The sequence below is a fragment of the Anas acuta genome, chromosome 19, assembly GCF_963932015.1.
Source record: "Anas acuta chromosome 19, bAnaAcu1.1, whole genome shotgun sequence".
In the NCBI taxonomy this organism is placed as follows: domain Eukaryota; kingdom Metazoa; phylum Chordata; class Aves; order Anseriformes; family Anatidae; genus Anas; species Anas acuta.
In genome coordinates, this window is record NC_088997.1 from 3,105,449 (window position 1) to 3,126,334 (window position 20,886).

At 37.7% G+C, this 20,886-nt stretch overlaps 2 protein-coding genes across 4 annotated transcripts in view; both read right to left on the bottom strand.

Annotated features, from left to right (window-relative positions):
• Positions 1-100: 100 nt before the first annotated feature.
• On the bottom strand, positions 101-16,613 carry INTS2 (integrator complex subunit 2). Of its 2 annotated transcripts, XR_011089029.1 has the most exons (25): positions 16,224-16,613; positions 15,756-15,894; positions 14,960-15,062; positions 14,564-14,677; positions 13,903-14,033; positions 13,630-13,803; positions 13,211-13,437; positions 12,572-12,697; positions 11,913-11,984; positions 11,704-11,818; positions 11,004-11,072; positions 10,438-10,572; positions 9,722-9,898; positions 9,351-9,459; positions 8,402-8,506; positions 7,781-7,945; positions 7,366-7,567; positions 7,115-7,240; positions 5,467-5,656; positions 4,585-4,830; positions 3,450-3,557; positions 2,731-2,836; positions 2,378-2,554; positions 1,103-1,592; positions 101-320 (listed from the first exon to the last, which is right to left on the bottom strand). XR_011089029.1 is itself a non-coding variant. In XM_068656301.1 (24 exons), exons 1-24 carry the CDS (start codon positions 16,514-16,516, stop codon positions 1,423-1,425), a joined length of 3,579 nt encoding a protein of 1,192 aa, XP_068512402.1. In that variant the 5' UTR covers positions 16,517-16,613; the 3' UTR covers positions 101-1,422. The 2 variants fall into 2 exon arrangements, 1 of the variants encoding a protein (XP_068512402.1); XM_068656301.1 differs by having other exon boundaries at positions 101-1,592.
• Positions 16,614-19,503: 2,890 nt separating this feature from the next.
• MED13 (mediator complex subunit 13) overlaps positions 19,504-20,886 on the bottom strand; it is a 55,365-nt gene continuing 53,982 nt past the window's right edge. For both annotated transcript variants that reach the window (XM_068656299.1, XM_068656298.1), the window contains one exon: positions 19,504-20,808. In XM_068656299.1, coding sequence (XP_068512400.1) covers positions 20,676-20,808 — 133 coding nt within the window. In that variant the 3' untranslated portion in view covers positions 19,504-20,675. The remainder of the gene's footprint in view (positions 20,809-20,886) is intronic.

Genomic DNA, 20,886 nt, shown 5'->3' on the forward strand with positions numbered 1-20,886 from the left:
TGCCCCCCCTATTTTTTGCCCCCCCTTTGTTGCCCCTCTTCTTACAACGGCATCAGTGCCTGCTGATCCCTTCCACATTAGAAGTATAAGCACCTACGAATCGATTCAAATCGTCTTTTTTATTTTTTTTTTATTTAAATACAAATACAGCATATAAAATCACACATGACGGGAAAAAACAGCACGTGTTTTAATTATTTACATACATTACACGGAGATGACAAAACCAGCCCTGGGAGCCTGACGGTGTCTCACACCGAGGAGCCTGGCACACAGCTGGGAAGCAGGCTCCACAACCCAGCACTCGTGTCTCTCACTCACTGTCCATCACAGGAAGCAGACGTATGCAAGGCTTTCTCAAGTCACACTAAAGAATCAGACCGTTATTTCTGGAATATAAACTGACTTAAATCAAAAAAATATTTTAATTAAGGATCCTGGATGTTGTCGTTCAAGAAACAGCAAATCTGGGCTGCCAAGCTTAGCAATCCAAGTGTGCTGAAGTACAACAGTCAATTCTGGCACAACAGCCAAACAATCTTCTTTCTCTGCTGCAGACGCATGTGCTGCCTCACGTAAAGCTTGTGTAAGCTTCAGGAACATTGCACCATAAACACCCTTCTGCAACGCCACAAAACATCCACCAAGGCTAACTGCTGCAGTTGTAAATGAAGGAACAACCAACTGCACGCAGTAAGCACAAAGGATTCTTCAGCTTTCTTGTTCACTGAGCTGTGTGGAACTGCTTTGGTATGGCTGAAATCTGTCATCCCTTTCACTACAGGAAATTTAGCTGCTGGCACTGTCGCCTCCAACACTAATTTCTGTTTAAGCTTATCCTGATGACAACTTAAGATACCTTTTTCACTTTATTCCTTTGAGACCAGTTTCAAACTTCCACTGAAGGCTGTCTGACCTTTAAAATTATTATCTCATGAATTGACACTTCGACCAATGGTTTGGGGAAAAAAAAAAAAAGTTAAATCTTTTTTGCTCTGCAACGTCGTGGGACAGTCATTTATTTGAATTTTAGTAAAGCTTTCCAATCTCAATTTTTTCTTCACCATCATTTTGCCATTTGCTCAACAAATTAAGTACTCACTTCACAGTGTCAAGAAACCTTTTATGGGTGCACTGCTGTATCACAGTTGCACAGAGTGTGCAACCAAGCAAGCCTGAAAGATCACGCTTACTTTCCCTGGAAATGATTTACCCACCACAACAGCCTCAAAAGTTTTCACTGAAAGCAAAACAAGTCTCCCTGAAGTATTATTCTCTTTTAAGAAGGTTCAGACATAACCGAATCCAGTGAAAGAAAAATTTCTTGTGCTCCAGCTCCTCGATCCACTTTGGCAGCTCTATCCAACTTTAGGCACCATAGGCCATGGGACTAGCTACAGTATAATCTCATTTGCATTCTTCCTAAACTCCACTTACGCTCATGTTAATTATTTCAATGATAGTGCTCTCAACACACTGGCATAACTGAACATCAGGGTCCATACTCGCAAAATCCCTTGAACAGCTTTTGTAAGGTGAATCTTTACAAAGTCCTGACACTTCATTTGGTTTCTCTTTTAGTTGCTGGAGACCTAAAAAAATAAATAAAATATTTTTAAAAAAACGTAAATAAATAAATGAATACAGTTGTTATTTTACACCCATAACATAAACATATGCTATTAAATTGTCAATTTAAACCTGGTACATGAAACAGTGACAGTTGAATTCCACAGATTATTTCTACAGACACAACAAATTTTCTTTTTCATTTACCTATATCTGCCTCTTTGTTTCTTTTTATATACCCTCTTAATCTCTTAAACATAAATAGCATCAGAGAACACAGGATCACATGAATAGAACTTTGTGTTAGACAGAAAAAAAGACAAAATTACTTGCTAAAAATCAACCAAATGATTTCAATAGCTGTATAAGACATCAGATAGCTCATTTGACTTTGCATTTCCAATGGACTAGGAAGACTTGTACGACCATATATGACCATTATGCCTCAGTTGAGAGACAGAAGCATCCTATTGTTCCCAAAAGCCTTTGCTCACATTTTAACCTTGCACTGTAACTGCAAATTCTATTGACAACACTTGCTTGCACAGATACATCTCACAATGATACAAATGGGGAAACAAAGCAAAAGGCTGGCAGTACAAAGCTTAATAAAAAGGGTGCTTTCAGCCCCTTTGGCTTCTAATTTCTCCAACACAATAAATCCACTGAACCCTATCCCTTCTGTATTTACAAATTAACTTTAGGACATTTCATATTGCATTTACTAAGCTTAAACTTTTGAAATATTAACATTATTTTCTCCCTAGGACCATGACGTTACCTTTGAAATACAAGCTGCTTTACTTACGTGTAATAATTGGGTCAAAGTCTCTTGTCTGTGTAGCAACATCAGAGGCACAAACTTGCCCAATCTGTATCAGCAGAGACATAATATCCTCATACAAAGGAGGGAAGGCTTGACAGAATGACACCAAACAAGGCAGGGTTGGCATAAAAAAGGTATAGCGTTTTGATTGGGTTAAAACTATAAAGGAAAAGGAAATGGGTAAGTAAAAAAGCAACTATTATCATAATCCAGTCAAGAATTGTTGTTACTTTTACAATCGTAATTAACACAGTGGCATTGTGGCAAAATTTTATTCAACCTAGACAAATCTAACTTCCACAACCAATGCATTAAGGAGTTGCTGGAATGCTTACCTGTGAGTAGGGTTCCCATGACATTGATAGCTAAACGAGCCACACTGAGAGATTTAGGTAGTGCGTACTGGATGCACAAATATGAAAGTAACTGGATAGCAAATATCTGTTAAGTAGGTAAAAAGCAAAAGAAAAATAAGCAAAAAGTTATAAATTGTTTTGCAATTTCAATCCCAAGCTCTTCATGTAATTTAGGAGTTAGTAAATATTCCCCATTTTATAGTCAGAAAATAAGAGCAAGTGAAATCTTAAAAACAGTTACTGTGAAATTTTTATGCTGCCGTATTAAAAAAAATCAAAAAATCAGATGTTTAACATTAAACAAACAGGTTTTCAAAATCTAAACCTTTATGCAAGTTCCTCTAGCTATAAAGTACCAGATAAAATCTAAGAAGGCAAAACTTCTGCCAACTGTTATATAGGCAATATATACAAAAAAGTTGTTATTCAAAGTGCTTTTATGTTCTTGAAAGTAACATTGAAATGCATGAGCATTTCCTAAACAAGTGTACACACACGTCAGCGGAGTCATCACAATCCCAGATTTGGTGGGAGGGCTTTTAATCTAAGGTGAAAGTGCTACCGATACTACCTTAATATACTGGGCAGGTTAGAACGAGACTTATTTTTAAGTGATCCTTTTATTTTCTCCCCCTAACCAATACTGCATCAGCATTAAGTACTTCCAGTGACTCCCAAACGAGACGACTGCACAGTACCTGTTTTTCAAGTTCAGGCTGGGCAATGAGCTCAGGTATGAAATCCAGACAGATGTGCATTGATGGAATCCCCGCCACTGTCAGTGCCAGAAGTTCGCACGGATAACCCTGTGGGATTAAGGAAAGAAAACAGATATGCCCAAGGTGTTTTAAAAATTCTGCTTCAATTGAAGTTTTAAATTAGATCTCCATTATTGCTTTTTTTCAAAACAAATATAACTCGCTTTTGTTCAGAAAGACAAGCAACAGGCCTGTACCCCCAAGGCAATATGAAGTAGGCTGGGTGACACACCCAGGGTCTGAATCAGTTCTTTATCCACAGGACTCAACCTATTATTTGCATATAAATTCCTTTTCTGCTCCCCAAACTAAACCAAGCTGCACAGATTCTTTTTCTTTTGTGTCCTTGCCCCGTGTTCCAAACACCACTATAGGCCCCAACTTGCTTATTTCACAACTGCACTATTACAACTTTTCCAGTCACTTAATCAGTTCCAGGTCAAGGCAAATTAACCGCTTTTAAAGAGACTACCATCTGGCAATGAGAGATTTAACACATACCAAAAAACATATTTATATAAAAAATTTGCTAAGCTTCCCCCCCCCTTCTTTTTTGTGAAGGCCTACAGCTGCTGTGGCAGGGGCATCCTTTCTCCTTCCACTCTAAAGAGATAAAGTGTGCCCTAGCAAAAAGGAAAGATAAGAAGTTGATATTTGCAGCCAAATTACAGTTTTGAATAATGGGTATATTAATTCAAGAACATGGCCAGAAAAACACTAAACCACACAAGATGTGGAACAAGTAATTACAAGATGAGTACGCCAGTTTTCTTTGGCCTAGAATGGACACACTACTTCAGCATAAATAATGGCAAAGGCACAAACAAAGCATGTGTTTAATGATGAAGAACAGGCATAGTTTAGCTGCTCCCCTCTCAGCTACAACACCGAACAAAAGCACTGAAATTTGGTGGAAATGTGGGTACTACAAATTTGGGAAGATGGGAAAAAGAGGAGTGTGCTTTTGTAATTTGTGAGGAACACAACAATAGCATCCAGCATTCTCTGACCACTTCACTTGGCTCTCTCCTAACCAGAAGAAACATGAAAAGAACTAAAATAATGCAAACCAGACCTGGAAATGAACTAGTTTTACTATGTTGGGGTCGGCTATATACATTTGATGCAGCAGACAGCAGATCAGACACTGGACTTCTCGAAGATTGCACAGCAAGCTATCTTCTTCTTCCTCTAGTTCTGGACTCTTAGGACCTGAGGTACTCTGAACACTCTTTAGCAAACTGTATGTATTACTGCCCTGAGTTTTCTCATCTTCTGTCGGTAAGCAGATCTCTAGAAGAATCTGAACAGCAGCGCTGTCCTGTGAAGAAAGTAAGCAACAGAGCACACATAAAAAAAAAAAGAAATAAGAAACAAAATACAAAGTAATGACAATTTAAGAAACTAAAGGCTGCCAAATGGCTAGAATTTCTGGCTATAGAACGTTTTTCTATCGGAAAAGAAAACCCACAACTCAGTTCAAGAATCATAAACCCTAGAGAACATTAACGAATTATCTGAACAAAAGCTTAAATCCACCAGATTATTGTAACCACAGGTCAGAACAATCTTTTCAAGGGAATCACGTACTGTTTCAAAATACATCTCCAACAGCCCCCTAAGGCATCCAGATCAGCCAAAAAACACTCATGGCCATGCAATTCACATAATTTGGAGGGGACTATGCTACCCATTTAAGTATAAAACCTCCATTAACTCAAAAACCATCTTCTAAGAGGGATTCTAGATGTGCCATTCTTCCAGACAAAGGTAAGAATAGAATGTCTGTGAAACAGGATTACCCAGGAACTCCCCAAAAAATAGTCAACAATCTGAACGCAAGAATAAAAAATAATTAAAAAAAAAAAGAGACAACCTTTTTATTTATTTTCCACTTCCGTATTTGTTTTGTGATTGTCTTTCCTCATGTCATTCAATATCCATTCCTCCCCCTTACCTGAGCAGCAAGCAATGCATTTTTTAATTCTTCCCTTGTAACTTCTGGGGCTTCTGGACCCATTGCATTATTTTGGGATGGCCTAATGTCCTGTTCTGCTGTTTCTTTTAGGTGAGAATTGAGGTAAGCTTTTGATGCAAGAAGATATCCATTCAACATGTGCAAAGTTATATCCATCAGAGGAGGGCTCCTAATGTAGGAACACATACAATAAAGTCATTTCAGTAAGCAGAATAATAAGATAGTAATAATAAAAACAAACTTAAAAGAACTCCAAAAGGATTCACTCAGTTGTACTCTGGTCCATACTAAAGCTGCTTTCTCCAACACAGCAAAATACTAAAGGGCACAAGCCTTTCTGCTATCCTGCCACTCAGTCCTTCTTCTCTCATGCACGCATATGCATGCATACCCTCTACACAAACAAGAAGCTACTTCAGAGAATAACTTCTGACAAACAAAGGAAACTAGAAAAAAATCTGCTATACGTGAATTTAAACCAAAATAATGATCTGAATGATGGAGAAAATATAAGGCAGGGAAGCTCTAAACAACTGCTTCCACAATACCAACATGATGGTTTTCAAATCACATTGCATTATAAATCTCTCTGACAGTTTTAGAAGCTTGGGATTTTCAATTTGCAGCCAGGGCTGAATGGACATACATTTAAATATTTCTCCTACGGGTTGGCATTAAAGATGTCATCAATAGAAACTTCAAGTCTAGCAGAGTTGTAGCAAGCCTAATGAAAATTGGATTAACAGCTCAATTGCTAAAAGGCAGGGGGGCAGATGCATACCAACAAGAATATGAAGAACAAATCAAGATGATACTAGCCATTTATTATGAACAGAAGGGTATTAAAAAAAACAAACAACAAAAGGGGCAAAAATAAACCACAACTGACAGAAGACGTGAAAAAGAATACAAAAAGGAAAAAAGCTAGGGGTTGAAGTACTTTTACAAGCTGGTCTGCTGCTATCAATTATGATCATTTCTACTACTAAAATTCTCAGCTTGTTCTTCTATATCAAAGCCACAGTGCAGCTTTACACATCCTCCTCTGTCATCACTGACAGCTACAGGAAGTAATTTCTCTGCACTGCTAAAAGACTTAGTTGAAAAATGAAGCAAATCTACCTCTGTTACATACAACCAGCACCTGCTGGCAGAAACCACTACCCAAAAAGAAAATATTTAAAGGTCCATGAAGGATGTCAAAAGACAACTGTGAAGTGGAAGGATGCTACAGTTACAACCACCACCACCACCATGTGGCAGCAGCCATTTTAAGCATGCTGCAATGTCTAGAACAAATTCACACACACAAATCTAAAATGGATGATCTATGTGCAAATCACAGTTTCCAAAATAGAACTACATGTAGGGCTGTTTAACAAGACACTCAGCTGGACAATATGACATGCTCAAACAGTGTGCACAGTTCACTGAATCCTCAGACCAACAAGCTTAATACAAGAATATGGTGCAGCAAAAGATGGATCTTAGAAGCTCGTAAGACTAGATTGAAAATATTTCAAAGTAATGAACCTTTTTAGTTTTTTATGAGACATCTTTATGTACAGCACTCACTATGTATCAATATAAGTACCGCAGAGCTTAAAAAGCTAAAAGAGATGCTTACCTATGAACTCTCTGATCACATCTTAGTACAATCAAAGGATCAATCATCAGATCATTCTGAGTGTATTTCTGTTGTCGGACTATTTTTACTGAAGGCTGCAGAGCATTAACAGTCATAACCCATAACCTAAAATGAGATTGTTTCAAAGTTGGTTTTTTTGTTTGTTTTTTTTACTAGATAGTCCATAAGAAAAAAAAAGGATTTGTTTCCTGCTGTTCACAACAGCAAACTAAATGGTATTTTGAGCCTACCTTCTCGGCATCACAGTGTTAAGAACCATCCAAAGTTTATTGACTGTCTGAAGAATCCTCCGAGGGACTCCAGCATTCAGCAAGCAATTCATATTTGATGTCAATACTTCTGCATATGGGATCAATTCACCAGCAGAGAGAAGTGTTAAGTGCTCTAAAATCTGCATCAGCTGGGTATGATTTCCAGGCAGCATGGAAAATGCTATAAAACAAAGACAATGGTAAAACTGGACTTAAGACATTTTTGATGACTTCTTGACCTGAGGACTCCTAAGTTAACGAGCTTGCAGCAGAGTATTTTGTTTGATCATACTGCATTTGCATAAAGAAATTAAATGACTACGCACTTCCAAACCCACTATATTCCTTCCACCAGTTTGGAAAGAAAATTGCTTACTTCAAACAAAGCTTTTACCTTCCTGGAGCTGTTTAGGAGAATGATTCTTTGCAATGTTTGTAAGAAGCATCCTCCTCAGTAAGGCATCAGTGCCGGTGATCTGTTCCTCACAGATCCAGTCCTCCACGATGCAGAGGTGAGGGTAGTTAGTTGCAAGAAGGCGTAACAGTGCAGAATGCAAGCCTTTAAGGGCATTAAGAAAGTATACGCTTTAGATTTAAATAGTTACATTAGTCACCTGAACACATTTGTGCCTACCATTTCAACAACAGATCTTAACTGAATCACTGCCAAAATGTTCAACGAGCTTGCATGTTTAGAGCCTGAAATTCTACCTCCAACAGAAAGGAAAAGTTCCATTTTGGAAAGGTGGGAGGACCCTACAGTAGCTTTTAAACTTAGCCTGAAACAATTATAAATTCTCAGGTAATTCCCACGCTAACTATTCTAGAAAGAACTACCCTCCCCAAACTTTCATGGTTACTCTTTAAATTTATCTATAATTTCACTAGTTACTATTGACACAGTTTAAATGAAACAAAAAGGCAAGCACACTATGATACAACCAGCAGCAGAAGAGCTGGAAACAAGCTTAGCTTTCTTTCTTCATCGACATTAGACTTTGATGCACAGATATACCTCCCAGTTCCTGCTGCAGTCCTTGGGCCTGCCGGATGAGGTACTTGATTGGAATCTGATCCATTAAGGCTGAAGAGTAAGACTTGGGTTTTCTTTGCATGGCAGCTACAAGGGAATGGGAAAAAACCCACACATAACAGTTACAGTGTGAAAAAAATCTATTTCCCCAACTGAATCGGTAAGGAAAATGTAAGGCATTAGCCTCTATATTATTCAATTAAAATAGAGAAAACCCCTAATAGCACACCTCATTCCTGGTAGAGCATTAAACTACGTCCTTTAGGAAACTATTTCTGTGAACATTTCCATTTAAAGACTTCCCTGTCATTTAGATTTTTCATATCTTCATACTATTTTTGATCATGTCCAACCGATTTTGAGATCATACTTAAATCTGCACTGTTTGTATTCAACATTAAAAAAAATAGATATAAATACTGTGTTTTCATTGAAATGAAATTCAGTCAGTAATGTACACAACATTCTTTTACAACTGATAAAGCCCCAGTTTGAAAGATAGAAAGGGATCATTCAGCCTTGCCAACTATAAAATTATAAAATTGCCAGCCCAAAGAGATTTGCTGAGTTTGCTAACACATGAACAAATGAAGATCTAAAGTGATTAAGAAGTCTTAGCTAATTGTTTCTAGATTTATCACATGGTCAAAAATATTTATAAAAATATAGAAATACATTTATATAAATGTAAATAACTTTTTGGCCAGCTTGGACCTTTTTCAATCTGGAAAACCAACTACTCAGCTATGGATTTTTAGCAGACAGTTTATCTGCTTAATTTCTATGGTAATGCTGTATGTACTACAAGAATCTAAGCTTTTCATACTGTGCTTGAATCTGACAGCAACATAAATTTTTGGCTATTTTAAGAATCCCTCTAGTTGCATCAAATTTTTAGATTGTTATTTTTCAGAGATTCATTCACATATACCTAGTGTCTTCGTGTTTGCCAGAAGTGCTTCTTCGTATGACAGGACATAGTAGAGGACGAGCAATTGTGTTGTGATGCTGTAACGCTGAGTAAGACGAGTATTTTCTCCCTGTATAGAAAACCATACAAATGTCATGTTGCATTCCTTATTCCTGAGAACAAAAATTTTTATTTACCTGCAAATATGAAAAAAGATAAAGTAATAAACCTTGTATAAAAATATCAAGCCATAGGAGGTCCAAGCTGAAAGTTGCAGGTTTTTTTTTATTTTCTTAAAAGTTTAAAACCTAAAAGGTATTTTTGATGTCAATATACTAAACCACACATACATTGACATGAAAGTACATGAAAGAAACAAACAAATCATTTACCCCAGTGAGTCCCTGGAAAACATTCAGTATCTCCTGTTCCGTGACAGGCTGATTTGTGGCTTCCGGGTTGGATTTTGATGCAGGAGTAAGAATAGAGTTAATGTAGACATCAATTAGAGGAAGCAGCTGAGGATGGAGTGGAGTGGTGGTTTCACAGAGCTGCCGATAGATCCAGTCCTAGAAAAAAACATGCCACCATATTTAGTTTCAAAGCTGCCAGGTAATTTCTTTTGTTTGCAAGTACATTCCTTTTTAACTAGTTACAAAAAATTGTATTGAATGAGGTTTTGACTTTGGAAAGTATCATACCTGTTCTGAGTTGAATGTAGTCATAAACTGCATATCCAAAAAGACCTTTCTCTGCTCTACACAGATCTACCAATAAAGCTTGTCCTGGCTGAAAACATTGCTCAGACTACGATTTTAGCACATAAAGAGGACAGGGAGAACCTTCTAATTATATATAATTTATCTATGTTCAGAATCCTGGATTACAGAGCTATATAACTAGGTATCCTAACTCAATACACGGACAATTCTTAGGTATCCTAACTTAATGCATTGTCCTTTCTTAAATTGCATGGTAATAGACAGTAAGATTCATTAATAACTCTGTTCATATTGTAACTTTTTAGGCAATTCTACCACAAAAAATAAAGCCTGCAAAGCCTAGTCAACATCCAAAACAAAGAACAGAAATAAAATGAATATCATACCTTAATGGATACTTTGTGCTTGGTGAATGACCGGCTTCTTAAAAGCTGGTAAATGCAGTGAATAGGTAAAAAACCAATAATGTTGGCACTGAGATTGCCTGTAACCGGCACACGAACTGCATGGGCTGTGACAACCTAAAAGAAAGTTATAATTACCAAGAAAATACCACAAAAAAAATATATATCACTATATCACAACGTATCTGCACAATGTGACAAAGTTACACAGCTGCATCCTTTCAGGCATTTATTTATTTTTCATTGTTTGGTAGCTGAAGAATACTTTTACGTAGTTTAATACAGTATATGCTAAATTGTAGCACATATACTACATTTATAAACAATTTCCTGTTACTATATTTTTATGTCATTCTAGACTATTGTTCTCTTTTGCTTTCCCATTATTTTAAAACAGCCTAATGTTCAAAACACATTAGATCACTGTACAAAAAGAAAATGCCAAAGTTCTTCATTATAGGGATGGTGCAATTTCTTGTAGGTCAAACCAAAGCGATTAAAGAAAAAAAAAGCAAAGGAAAAAAAATAAAGGCTTAGACTTCAAATACCTGTTCAGTGAAAATCTCCTGTGTGAAGATTGTCTTCATTCTGCTCAGAGAGCTGGGCTTTATAACAATCTGAAACAAACAAACAAAATTTTAAGTTCTAGCTTTCTTATAAGTTCTGTAAATTTATTTTATTAACTATTAACTTTTTTAAATTTGTCTTCATTGTAGTACAAGGAAAAGATTCACATATCTAAACTTGACATGTAAAACAAACCCTATTTTCAAACATCACAAGTTCACGACTCTATATATTCCTCATCTTGCAATCTAACTAACTAGCTTAACAATTGGTTGAAGCAAGTCTCCCTTGATAACTTACAAAAGTGAATTAAGTATTACAGATAGATATTTCTTTAAACTGTTTAAAATAAAACCTTTGCAGATCAGTTTGGAAACAACATCAATTCATCTTCTTTAAAAATCATTTCTTGTAAATAATGGTTTCAACAAGTCAACTTTTTTTGAAGGTACCTTTTATCATACCATTCCTCTGTACCAAGTGTTATGCACAGTATGATGTGTTTCTAGAGGAACTAATTTAAGTTAGTTACTCATTTGTTGGGTATATGTTTACTCGGGTACACTAGCAAAACCAAAGGTTTTTTTATTAAAATTAAAGTAAATACAATAGTATAAATTCACAGTAAGAAAGTGAATTTTAACAGAGAAATGTGTGTGTTAGAAACAGCTTAGGACTTACCTTCATTCCCAAAGTGGAGCAGACCAAATCAATGATAGCGCTGAGCTGATTACTGTGGAAATACATGGCTACCAAGAGAAGCATCTCTCCAAAGGAAGCAGACACACCAGAAATGCTACGATACCAAAGAGGAAGAGTTAATTCCCAACAAGAGATAAGTAAATATGAGAATAATGGAAACACTAAAAACAAAAGAAGCCTGCTCTCACCTTTCAAAGTAAGCTTCTTCCTTTATCATCCAACTAAGCCACATTACCATGAGTTGCTCCTGTTCTGGCGTACTGCACAAAGAAATTACAGAAAAGATCCATTTCCAAGGAATTATAGTTAGTTTAACTAACAATTACTAGCAGAAAAAAAAAAAAAGAGTATTTGAGGAATCTTATACCAGGATACTTTCTGACACTGTCTACTTAGCATCAAACAGCTGATAAGCACTGATATTTAGCATGAACTTCGAAATCTGGGCAAGAGTCCAGCTGTCAGGCAATTTCCTGTCTTGAAAGCACACAGCAAAAAGCTACATCCATTAAATAACTATGTTGCTACTTTTTTGAATAAGGTCCCTAAAGAATTTAGTCATAAATATGTTCGGTGGAAAAGTAACTGGTAAGGCCTACTTTAGCCTTCAAAAAACATTCCAACCTAAGCTACTGCCAATACTCCCCTCAAAAGATTTGTTACCAGCACGTGGGTGAGCAGAGCACAGTTTCAGACACTTACAGTAGCGTAAAATAAATCCCTTCAACTAATGTAGGGAGATTAGTATAAAGAATTAGGAAAGAAAAAAACTGTATCTCTGGAGGTCATTGCCTTAACTGTATTAGAACAGTAACATCTTTACAAAACTCCTCCTTTATTGCGGTACCTGACAAGGGTGGAGAAGGCCAGAAGCATACAAAAGGAAAGAGAAACAAAGCGAACACCAGCTGGAGTTGCAGGAGGCCGGCTGGTCATCAGCTGCAGGAGCTGCTCAGCTTCTTCATCAGTTGGTCTGAAGGGGGAGGAGAAAACACTGATCATTTAACAGGGATTTCCAACCTCATCAGAATGGTTAAAGATTAAGGTTTCTCTATTATTTAATCTGTTTATCAAGTTACTATCAATATATAAATATCTAGATTAACTAGCACTTCTCTTTGAACTGAAGAATCCCAATAAAAATCTCTGCTAAGAGATAACAATGAGAAAACTTCCCCAGGCCATAAGCATGCCTATTGGTACAACACACTTAAAACCAAAACTAATGTTGTATGAAGATGCTACATTAGCGCTCTCTAAAACGTAAAACCAGAGAAAAAGAAATTCAAAGTTCATACAAAGTACGTTGCTAGACTATTCAGCTGTTCTACACCCTTAGGCCTAGACTTACTTTAATGAAATCTAACACTGATTTTGCAGCATTAAAAAGAAGAACACACTTCATGCATTAATATTATTTTAAGTTAAAAAATAATTGATAGACAATGAGTACAAACATATTAAAGAGCATTAAAACATTCATTACTTCAGCCCAGCTATTCCCATTAAAGCACAATAGAGACGTAACAATGCGCTGGCTTTCACGACATGCTCTTCCTTCAGTCCCGAATACACGGACACATTTGGCTCCATATCAACATCTGCTTCTTCAACAATGTGTGTGCTGCGAACCGTGGGAAGGATTCCCATGAGCTCCAGGAGCAGCTGCCTTCTCATTTGCCAAAGCACAGAACTGATATTATCTCTTTTTCTCTGTGTAAGAGGTTAAAAGAGGAGAACAACAATATAAAATTAATCTTATCAGACACTATATTATAGAAGAGCTTCCGTAATTTAAGAAAAAAATAAAAGAGAGAGAATGGGAAGGACTGAGGTTTTGTTTATTTCTTTGTTTTAAAGAAAATTTTCTTTACCAGGGGAACGTGCAACACATGTATGTCTTACCTGTTGGCCATTTCGGATAAATGTTCCAAACCAAGTTCGAACCTTTGCGTTTGTTCCAAGTAGCAAACCACTCACAAAACACACCAGGTCACTCACTCCATCGTCCGAAGATTCATTTTTGGTGTGGTCCAGGGTCAAAGCTACACCAAGACCTGGTAGATGGCACTCTTCTACCTAGATAAAATGTCCAGGCTCAATTATCTTTTTAACATTCCACTAAGTTGACAAATATGATTCATGTCTTGTCTCATGACAGATGAGTTACAGGCTTACCACCATGCCTCGGACCCTGAGAGCTTGGGAAGGGTTCATTTTACACAGGTGACGGAGTGCTTCTGTTCTACGACGGCCTCCAACACTTTCCTCATCCTGCCGTTCACCATTCTTAATCAAGCCTCTACAGACTGAATAGCCAACAGGAGGCGTTAGTAAATCTGACCTTTCCAACAGAAAGTCACATTCCATAAACACAAAGCCAAGCCATTTTGTTCGGCTCACTATGATTTATTAGCACAGCTACTCCAAGAACTGGTGATTAACACTGAGTAGGACAAGTAGGATACTAAATGGGCAATGTCAATAGAAATCTTTCACATCATAATATGGCTCAATCTGAAGGACAGGTACTATTAGCAAAGCTAGACCAGGTTCATCATCCCAGTCATTCACTGCCTTTAAAAAGGTGACCAACAGATGAGAAGCTGCAACGTGCACACAGCGAGTCTACAGTCAGGCTGCAAAAAGGGGAGTGAACGTGATGAGAAGGGGAGGCCTATCAGCATCTCTAAGCATAAACGCATTCAATTACATTTCATAAGCTAAGCACTCATCAGTTCAAATACTCACAATATGTGGTTTAGCCTAGAATGAACTTCATTGCTAGAAACTATTTCAAATCTTTATTTTTAAGCTGGACAAGAAGAAACTAACTCACCCTCATTAAAGCTATCAGGAACATTGGCCACCAGGAGGCAGAGGAACCAGGCTCCATTTTTAACATGCAACAGAGCTTCTGCTACATCAACTATGGGCAACAGTGACGGCAACTCTGGATAAAAAATTTTAGAAGTTACAGAGTTTCACTATGAAACAAACAAAAACTTGAATTTAATATGCTGTTAAGTAACATATCAAACCAATGAATGAAAAAAAAAAATCTGTCATTTATTCCTCTTTCAAAAAGCTATACAGCTGAGATTAACCTTAAATCAGTCACAACAGGTCAAAAAGTTTCGTTTTCTTTTATGTTTGTATTTCTTTTGAATTCATAACTTCTTACAAAATTAATACAAATGGAACATATTTGTAGTTTTTATATCTATATATATACCTGCTTGCAAAATACAGAGAACATCTGCTGCCTCTTCCAGATAGACAGGACTCTCAAAGAGCTCCGAAGACTTGAGAAAAAATTCTCCATTTGATTCTGACACCTGCAAAGCATTATTCATCATCACTGAACAAGTTTTAGGAAACAATTTGTCTGATCAGACTTCCCTAGATTGAAATTCAATAGATTTGATCTATTAAAACTGCCAAAAACATATAGCTAGAAGCATAGAATAGCGAAGGAAATGTTTAGAGTAATAAATATTTACTAACAGAAGTATGTCAATACAAGTAGTGTTATTGTTTCTTTCCAGAAGAAAAACAGCTGAGAATTCTAAAAACACACTAAGTTCACACAAGGAAAATAAAATACAGAAGAAAAAAATATGAGAAATACGGTAGCTAACATGCTGCAATAAGAGTAAGAACACAATTTCATTTTCAAATACAGTTTCTGCACTGATGCATCACAAAATCGCATTATATTTGAGTAAAGCACATTATAAGATACACTGAACAAATATTACATTAGAAAAGATTACCCTTATTTGTTCTGAGGAAGAAAGGCTTCCTCTAGGACATTGGGTTCATAAGGAGTTTACTCACAAGCCACTGTTCGATAAAATGGAAACTGTAAGCCTTGGTGCACCAGGTAAGATCTGGAGAAGTATACTCACAACAGCAGTGGCAGTGGTAACATAACGGGGCAGTACATCAACTTATTAGGAACAAAGCCTTCTGGCTTCTTTGTCTTGCTAATATAAAATTCACAACTACCCAGAAATTAAGAAATTTACCTTATTCATAATTGCCAGTAATTCGCTGAGTACGAGCCGGAGCCGGCGAGGCGAATCGCTGTGCTCGAACTCCAGCGTCAGGCCGTGCTGCAGCTGCGACACCAAGATGCTTTCTCCGCTGCCTCCTCCTAGCTTGTGCCTACCAGATGATTAAAACACAACAGTTATCACATCTTTTGTATGCACTGGCAACTTTTCAGGTAAAAGACGATAATTCCGCAAGAATTTCTTCTATCACACTAAAGATTGGACTGTGGTACCTGTAGAGCGTTAGACAACCTATTTAGGTGGATTAACGTGGTGTATTCAGAAAACACCAGCAGAATGACCAGGGTCTGCGCTCCCCACAGCCCAGCCAAAAGCCCAGGCAGCTCCTCGGCCCCTCAGCGCGTACCGACCGCCCCCAAAAGCCCCAAATACATCGAATAAAGCCGCAGGGAGGCCGCCGGCAGCCACCCGGGGAGTTACCGGAGCTGCTGCTCTTTGCTGGCGTCCTGCTCCAGGGCGTGAAAGTCGACGGAGAGCAGGGCCACGATGGAGTTGACCGCCTCGACGCCCGAGAGGAGCCGCAGGATGAGCTTTTTGTCCTGCGCCCAGCTCTGGCTCTGGTCCGCGGGGGCGCACAGGGCCATACGCACCAGGCAGGGCAGCAGCAGTCGCAGCTCGGGGTCGCTCAGGGCGGCCAAGCGCACCACGTCCACCTTCTGCATGGCCTCGAAGGCGTAGGGGCTGACGAACTGCAGCCCCGAGCACTCGGCCATGGCGGCGGCCGGCCCCGGGTCCCCTCAGCCGGGCGCTGCCAACGGCGCGAAGCGATCGCGTCACGGCCCTGAGGGGAGCGGCGGCGGCGGGCGGGAGGGCTCGGCCCGCCCCTTCCTCTCCCTCCCTGCTCCCCGAGAGGAAATAAGGAAACACCGCAATCAAGGCTTCATGAATAATTTATTCCATTTGATTTTTTTTTTGTTATTTTTTTTTAAAAAGTATAAACCTTTTTTTTTTTTTTTTTCTCATTTCCTCAATCACAATTTGTACAACTCAGTGTTTATGGCATTCGGCAGCAATAGTGTTTGTTCCTTAATCACTTTTTGTTATGTCATGATAAATACGGCGGCTTGGACCATTAAGTGTCACGGCTGTGAGAGAACGTAAATTAAAAAAAAAAAAAAAGAATAAAAAAAAATAGAAGAAAACCCTCCCCTTGGTGCGCCCCACGTGTGGTGAGGGGGCGGTGAAGGTGACATGGCTCCCAGGTGGGTGCCCGGCCCTCACGTCCAGTTCGCTCCGAAAAACCTCAACGCTGGAGCACAACGGCCCGAAACAGTGACCCTGAGGAGTGTGGCAGGTCCCAAATCCAGTTCTACTGTAAATTAAGCTCTACACCACTGAAAATGGAAAGTACACCCACAAACAATAACGACAACAAGAATAATAATTAAAAAAAAAAAAAGTATAAGTATGAAGCATAGTCCTGGGTCCTTTAATTAGTTTAAAAAAAGGAAAAAAAACCTTCCCAGCTGGAGGTCGTTGAGACAGTAATGTCAGACCATGTCACCTAATTGAGAAAAATTCTCAAAAGAAACCCAGATCGAAACATTGTTTATGCAGCATTACTATTGAAACAGACTGATATGCTGTGCCATACTGTTGTGCAGCAAATTATATGGTGCAATAGCATTTTAAAAACATTTTACTCTTTCTGAAAGCTTTAAAATAATGCAACATAATATTTTGATATTACAGTATTAACAAATAGTGCTTGATTAAAGACATCTGCAAGTCTTCATAGACACATGAAGTTAAAATTACCATTGGAGGTAAATATAGAAATACAATAATCTGCGCCATACTGACAGCTAAGTAAGAACATAGCTGAGGATTGAAATATAAATTCATTTTTAATTATTTCAAGAAATGTTAGAAAGATCTAAATGTTAGAGCTACTTTAAAATGTAAGGGTTGTTTGCAAGTACAGTGGTGGTCTGCTGCTCTAGCACAGTGCTCTCAAATTAATTCAAGTAGTAGCAAGCCAAAGGTGACTAAATGGCTTAAGTACAATACAGCAACATTGAAATACATAATTTTAATTGGAAAACAAAAAAATAACTTTGTGGACACACAAAACGGAGTTACATTTCCACAGCTACTTAACAGAGCACTGCCAGGAACAGCATTTTCTTGTAAGACCACTTCAAGAAGCCAAAGCTGAAGCTTTCAAATCTTTAAGATTGTACTTGCTAAAACACCCAAGTTATTGGCTTGTGGCAATTTTACTTATAAATCAGCAATTATGTGCACTTAAAATAGTTTAATGAAAGTAACTAACAAAAATGTATGCCCAATATAGTAGTTGGTGCTGGCAATTTTGATATGTACATTGCCAGCTGTAACTATAATTTCAGAAACGGCCCTCCTAATATTTTTTAGTGGTTGCAATATTTTAATTTACTTATAATTTACTTTAACTGTAGGGAAAGAGATAGAGGGAAAGGGAACAAGGGTGACCGCACATGGGAAACTGACAGCTTTCACAGTTGGAAAGTTTCACAGGGAAGGCTGTGGTCCAGATAACAGAACACAGTTATATCAACGTTCAGGCAGCTGATTCACTTACCTTTGTGAACACAAAAAAAAAGCCACACCAAAACCCAGCCCTTGGAACTTGGCTAACTGAGCCAGGGTTAAAAATGACCACTTAAGCAACAAAACTTCCAAAAAAAAAAAAAATCTAGGACATATGCTTAGAAAACTCCAGTTTTAGAGCACTTTTCCACTTCAAAAATCTCAGCCAAATGAGGAAAAAAACCACCTTCAGCAAGATAAAAAACGTGCTGCTTAATCTATGGTGCATTGTCATTATCATGATAAAGTAATGGTCAGACCCAGTTATTAACTCTATTTATCAAAATATGCTCACTGCTGATTGCACTCATGTTATTTTGAAGAAATGACTGAAAATTTTCATCACCAATTGTACAACTTCTTTATACAAAAACAAAAAGGTTGCTAATATTGTATATACAAGATTCAAGGAGACTGTTCATAAGAAAAATTCTCAGGCAGGTATTTTGCATTTACAAAACCATAATTTTCATTAACACAGTACATTTTGTAAATGCAAGTGATTTCTTCCTTGTAGAGGATTAACAGTGGGTGCACAAATGCATCTTAAAAACTTGCTCCTTTAAAGGTTTAAACCAGCCAGACGGACAGCGTTAAGACCCAGGACACAGGTTATCATAATGGGCTCACGTGAGCACTGCAGGAGTTAAGTTTTTAATCTGGCAGTCGGAAGATGAGGAACCAAGGAAAAGCATATGCAGTTGCTCTTCAGCACCCGTAGGGGCTATTTTAGAGCAGCATCAGACATTTGGCATGTGCTAGGAGAAAGGAAGGAAGCTACTGAGGAAAAAATGGTGACTTAATAGGAGGAGAGGTTTATCAAAGCCTTGTGATTTGTCAGTCCCTTCCTTAGGGAGGGCTAAGCCTCCTTGGCACATGCCCCAGTCTGAAAAGGGGATACGGGGAAGGCCATATACACTGATACCTGGTACCTTCACCACAGTGCCAAAAATACATGAAAGTGTTCAGGGTTTTGTGTTTGGTTGTTCTTTTTTTTTTTTCTTTTTTTCTTTGTTTTGTTTTTTTTGTGTGTTTTTTATTTTTTATTTTTACTAGTGGAATAAAATCTGAATACCAGAATTCACTGAGAATCTATATACACCACATTTTAGTTAAACACACACCAATCTTAAAGTCAAGATTGACTATTTTTGCATTTGTAAAATGGCTAGAGCTGGGCTAAATTTCAGCCTTACAGGAGACTTTGGGTAAAAAGATTTTTCTGTGTGTTCTGCTTCAAATTTGGTGTTTTATCACACACGTGAAAGAAACTAATGCAGTCACCACAGTGCCAAGAATATCTAGGTAACAACAATGCACAATAGATATTCTTGTAATAATAAAACTTGTACACTGGAAACAGATCTGAGAATCTAGCCACAGCCCTGAACCATAACACAAACTTCAATTGAAGAGTTTATTCATTTTATTCTCACTACAAGTTAAACCACCTACAATATCACTTATATATTGCCATTGTTACTCTGTAAAGGTGTGATATAAAATGCTGTAAGACCCGGTACCTTTTCAATTTATATAAACACAGTGAACTTCATTACTGTACATGTACTCTGCAACTACAGCTTAGCTGTAAATCCCCCACACACAATGGTATGGACATTAACCCCCTCTATCCCCATTAAACTGTACATCAAGACAATACAAATTTACTGTCCCCACCCCACCCCCTTACAAAAAAATAATACTCTAAAAGCAACCTACTGCAACTTTTAATTAAGACGATTACATATATTTTAGACCAATTGCTTTAAAGCAAGAAGGCAGTATAAACCTTCTAGGAAAATTTTTATAAAAGAGGTTAAGAAATATAAGACAATTTATACATTTAAAAACTTACAATAAATAAGAGATGCAGGCATTTTTGAATACTAGGTACTATAATCCAATACAAGAACATCTTGATGTTCTGAAGCCATAGATTGAAACTTATTGTTCCTCGTGTTTCTTCTCATCTCCATGCTTTTAATATTCATTAACCATGACTGGGTACTATGGCTCATTACTCTTCACAAATACTGTGACTGGGGAAAAATGGTTAATTCTGCTACTAAAAATGTTATAATACACTTTCTGATCATCATTCTAAAGCGTCCCCCATAGTCAGTGACTCAAAGACAGCAGGGTAAGTAGGTACCCCTCTCACAAGTCAAAACAATATTTGCTGGAAGTAACAAGATTCATACCCCACCACAAACAACTTGCACTGAGAAGAATTATAACTTAGTCCTGCAGTGAAATATCCCTTTTCCTCATTTTTGTCTTGCAAAATTCAGATGAAGATCACAGCATATTCATGATAAAGTTATACAACTGATTCAGCACCACAAAATGAATTGGGAGACATGACCGTCTGTCCTGGGTTGCAGGATCACAGGTTAGCCAGGAGAGTGCATTGTACTGTTCCAGAACAAACCTGAAAAGCAAAACAAGCTTCCATTAAGCCAACAGATTTTTCTCACCAGTATTTTACAGTCCTAATATACTAGTTTGT